At 45.2% G+C, this 4,505-nt stretch overlaps 1 protein-coding gene across 2 annotated transcripts in view; it reads left to right on the plus strand.

Moving 5' to 3' along the window:
- The first annotated feature begins 2,051 nt into the window (after positions 1 to 2,051).
- LOC123092201 (ATP-dependent DNA helicase MER3 homolog) overlaps positions 2,052 to 4,505 on the plus strand; it is an 8,928-nt gene continuing 6,474 nt past the window's right edge. Inside the window, exons 1-8 of one of the 2 annotated variants that reach the window (XM_044513900.1) lie at positions 2,052 to 2,318; positions 2,479 to 2,577; positions 2,870 to 3,053; positions 3,163 to 3,324; positions 3,423 to 3,660; positions 3,753 to 3,789; positions 3,852 to 3,898; positions 4,416 to 4,453. In XM_044513900.1, the coding sequence (XP_044369835.1) occupies positions 2,489 to 2,577; positions 2,870 to 3,053; positions 3,163 to 3,324; positions 3,423 to 3,660; positions 3,753 to 3,789; positions 3,852 to 3,898; positions 4,416 to 4,453 (795 nt within the window). In that variant the 5' untranslated portion in view covers positions 2,052 to 2,318; positions 2,479 to 2,488. The remainder of the gene's footprint in view (positions 2,319 to 2,478; positions 2,578 to 2,869; positions 3,054 to 3,162; positions 3,325 to 3,422; positions 3,661 to 3,752; positions 3,790 to 3,851; positions 3,899 to 4,415; positions 4,454 to 4,505) is intronic. The other variant, XM_044513901.1, reaches the window with a different exon arrangement.

The following is a 4,505-nucleotide window of genomic DNA, read 5'->3' on the forward strand; positions in this document are numbered from 1 at the left end:
TCCTACTAGGACTCTACATGTAAGTCGCCCCTTCAACTTATATAAGGAGGGGCAGAGCACCCCAAGAGGGACAAGTTTTCAGATAGACAGGTCTTAGATAGACAAGTCTCGCGACAGATGTTTTGAGAGGTCTCGAGACACATGATTTGATAGCTCTCGATATGAGGCAGCGAAATAGCACCCATGTAATTGATACTCAAGGAATACAATAAGCACGATGTAGGCTTTTATCTCCACCGTGAGGGGCCGAACCTGGGTAAAACTCGCGTCTCTCGATTCCGATCAACCCCGTTCAAGCTACCACCTAATTGTGATGGCCTCACGACTAAGTCCTCACACTAGGACATCTGCCATGACAAAACCACGACAAAGGCGCACGGGCAACTAGTGTCCAAAACGACGAGCCGTCTTGGTCCAACGACACTGACCAGATGGAGCCGTGACGGAAGGGCATTCGAGCGAGTTGAGGGGAAAAGGTAAGGGCAAAACTGAGCATGCCCTAAAAATAAGGGTAAAACCCGTGGGTGGGAACCAACTAGGGGCAAAGATGCAATTGTCCCGAAAGTAATTAAATCTTTTCATAACTTTATTATGTGTGATTGTTATAGTTTTGTATTTCTCTCCGATCTATCTGTTTGATTTGGCCAACTAGATTGATTTATCTTATGCGGGAGAGGTGCTTTCTAGTAGGTTCTATATTGCGATGTCTTCACTCTATGACAGGAGGGGTAGCGAGACACGTATTTGTATTGTTGCAACTAATGATAAAACAACAGGGTCTAATCATATTGCTTGATTTTATTCTGTCTATATTATGTCATCATACTTCATGCATTACTCTGTTTCTTATGAACTTAATACCAATACCTAGAGAGGCAAGCATGAAATGATCTCGAAGTGGAGTAATAGTAGTAGGCATCAGTAAGTTTAACAGTCTACTTGTCACGGACTTAATGCCTATGTATTGATAACATCATAACTATGCACTTTTCTATCAATTGTCCGACAGTAATTATTCACCCACCACATGCTATGTTCTTGAGAGAGATGTCTCTAGTGAAACTATGACTCCCACATCTATTCACCATATTTACTAAAACCTAAAAAGACCCCTGCAATTTACTTTCTTTTATTTACTTTTGCAATTTATATATCTATCACAATCAGAATTAATCTTTGCAAATAACGAGTACAAGGGGATTGACTACCCTATTGCCCGTGTTGGGTGCAAGTATTTTGTTTGTGTGTGTGCAGGTACTGTCAACCTTTGTTTGTGTGAATCTCCTATTGGTTCGAGAACCTTGGTTCTCTACTAAGGAAAATACTATCCGCTACTGTATTGCTTCTCCCCTCCTCTTCGGGAAAAAACACAACACAACTCACAAGTAGCACACCACCACCATCATCTTCAACTTGGACCGGAGAAAGAGCACCACCACCGCCGCCGCCATCCACATGGTATGCCAAAGTATCAACCCCACCTCCACCACCATGGTCGAAACCAACACCATCTCCGAATGTACCTCCACCATCATTGCCGAAGCCACCACCCCCTCCACCACCTCCAAACCCAACACCACCACCCATGGCACCAACACCCCAATGCTGAACCCTCCACCCCCTCCACCACCTCAAACCCAACACCTCCATCCATGTCGAACCCTCCATCACCCATGTCGAAGCCACCTCCACCAACATTGACGAAAGCAAAACTCCCTTCAAGCCCAACACCATCACCGGCCATAAGAATTTGAAGCTCGAAGGAAAAGGGGAGGTAGAAAGCGACCGGATGTTGGGTTCGCGCCAAGGGAAAGGGGAGCCAGCAAAAACAATGGGAATCCTATAGATATGACGAAAATGGGCCGGCGTATCTAGGATCCCACAAAAAATATTAAGGACGGACGAATTTAAGAAATCTATTTGGACCGGTAAAATGGCCTCCATTCCATAAACCAAATATATTCGGACCGGTAAAATGGCCTTCCTCCCGTAAACCAATGGTTATTTTACTGGAAGATCCGGTTTACTGTATCTGCTAGAGATGCTGAATGGTCCGTACTTGGCTGCTTCATGCGAGGCCGTGAGCACCCCCGGCTTCTGGCATTCGGCCAACACAAATCCACGACACAGTTTGAAACTTTGAATCACAAACGGCTGGGGCCTCGCCTTCTCGAGACACCACCGCAAGCATCTCCATACCCCGGCTTCCCTCCCCGCCCTTCTCTCCAGTCGCCCTCTCCTTCCATTCGCGAAGCAGCCACTCCGCTCTCGCTCCCGTCGAATCCACCCAGCACCTCGAATTCCACTTCCACCACCTAGTAAGTCTCCTCCTCCCCCTCTCGTCTCCTACCTCGCTCGTGCCGCTCGATTCGGCCGGGAAATCCTAAGGCGACTCGGCTCCCATCGGTGGCGCGCGTCAAGTGCTCGACGATACTCCTCGTGCCGGATTCCTCACCTCCGATCGCTCGGTTTCTGCAGGAGGTCGACGATGGCCGCCATGGGGCCTCTCGGCGACTCGTACGCGCTGCGCTGTGTCTCCGACCTGCCCCCGCCGTTCCGCCCCGTGTTTGGGTTCAGGTACGTGCGTGGCGATGCATACGCCCATCAAACTCCGTGTCTTTTTTTTTTTTTTGGTTTCTATATGCATTGTCCTTCTGCAACATTCCGTTTGGCTGCACGATCGCGCATGGATAGTATTCAGTGGCTTGAGATTTTGAGTAGCCTCGTGGGGACGAGGCTAAACTGGTAGGCTAATAGCTTCGTCATGGCGGAAAATTGGGCATCACTGCGGGGAGGAATTTGGACTGCGCTGTGGCATGATGGAGTTGGGATGGTATTCATAGTTCCTTCTGTTGTGTCTTCTCTGCAGGTACTTCAACTCCTTGCAGAGCGAGTGCTTCCCTGTGTGCTTCCTCTCGGATGTAAACATGGTTGTCTCTGCGCCTACTGGGAGTGGTAAGACCGTACTGTTTGAGCTTTGCATTCTGAGGCTCCTCTCGAGGTTCCTCACAACGGACTGGAGGTTCAGTCTGCTAAAAGGAACTCTTAAAACAGTACGTGCTGACTAGCTTTTCTCAAACAATGTTGGGGCTAAGATCGGGAGTCTAGCTAGGACACTAATCGTAATTTCCACTCCGTGCTTCACTGGGGTTGCGCGGTTAGATCTATATCGCTCCCATGAAGGCGTTGGTGCAGGAGAAGATGCGTGACTGGAAAGTGAAGCTGGGCTCGTTGGGGATAAATTGCTTGGAGATGACTGGTGATAGTGAATTCTTTAACAAGAAGGCCATACATGATTCCGATTTGATCCTGACCACTCCTGAGGTATATGTCACTACTTGTTTTGCTTCTTATTATGATCTAAATAAACCTCTGCTTCTGCAAACTATTTTCCTTTTTTTTTATCCAACATTTGCATGCAGAAGTTCGATTCTATGAGCCGTCATGGAGTAAGGGATGGAGGATTGGGTTTCTTCAGTGATATTGCTCTGGTCCTTATTGATGAAGTTCATCTTCTCAATGATCCACGTGGAGCTGCCCTGGAAGCAGTGGTCAGTAGAATAAAAATGCTTTCTCGACTTGGCAACATGAAATCTGCTCCATTGGAAAATGTTCGATTCATAGCAGTTTCTGCAACTATCTCTAATGCTGAGGATATAGGTTAGTAGAAACGTGAATTATGTCGACCATGTACAATTAACCACATTATCCTGTGGGGAAGAAACTTATGTATTAACTTTGTGAAATTACAGCGGAATGGCTCCTAGCACCTCCTGAAGGAATCAAAAGGTAACTAAAGCAAGTTCCTCATAGATAATATGAAATACTGCTACTGAATTTTCCTTTTGCAGATTTGGAGAAGAGATGCGGCCAGTGAAGTTGACAACCAAAATTCTTGGTATGATTCAGGCTTCTCGTTATTTTAGAATATGGATGAGCATATGAGTGCATAAGAAAGATTGACACTGTACTTTGGCAACCCATAAGATTGTTTATAATGAAGCTACTAGAACTTTCTTATGCTCTAGGCCAACTGTTGTACTGGTACAACATAGTGAAAGTAATGCTTGATATATTCTTTATTGTCTTGCCTTCAAGAATTGATAACCCTTCCAGTTCTTATCAATTATTTTGAAACCTTTGTATACCATGTGCTTCAAGTTCTGATTTAATTGTGTTAAAGCAAGAAAAACATTACTCTTTCATGACTGAGTCCATCCTGCACTGAAGGGGCGCAAATTTTACCAGTCATAAAATGATTTCAAATAAATCTGTACTTTGTGCTGCAAAAAATTCAGGAACATGTGAATTTTCCATACCAACTTGATTAGAAATAAAAATCACTGATGATATTTAGTATTGTCAGCCATTTTTATGTTTGCCCTAATTAATAATTGTTTCACTGTGCTATTTAGGTTATGCTCCAGCGAAAAATGACTTCCTGTTCGAGAGGGTATGCATAATTCCTATCCAATAATGCTTGCTTTTCGAAATTATAGCGCGGG

The sequence above is a fragment of the Triticum aestivum genome, chromosome 4B, assembly GCF_018294505.1.
Source record: "Triticum aestivum cultivar Chinese Spring chromosome 4B, IWGSC CS RefSeq v2.1, whole genome shotgun sequence".
In the NCBI taxonomy this organism is placed as follows: Eukaryota; Viridiplantae; Streptophyta; class Magnoliopsida; order Poales; family Poaceae; genus Triticum; species Triticum aestivum.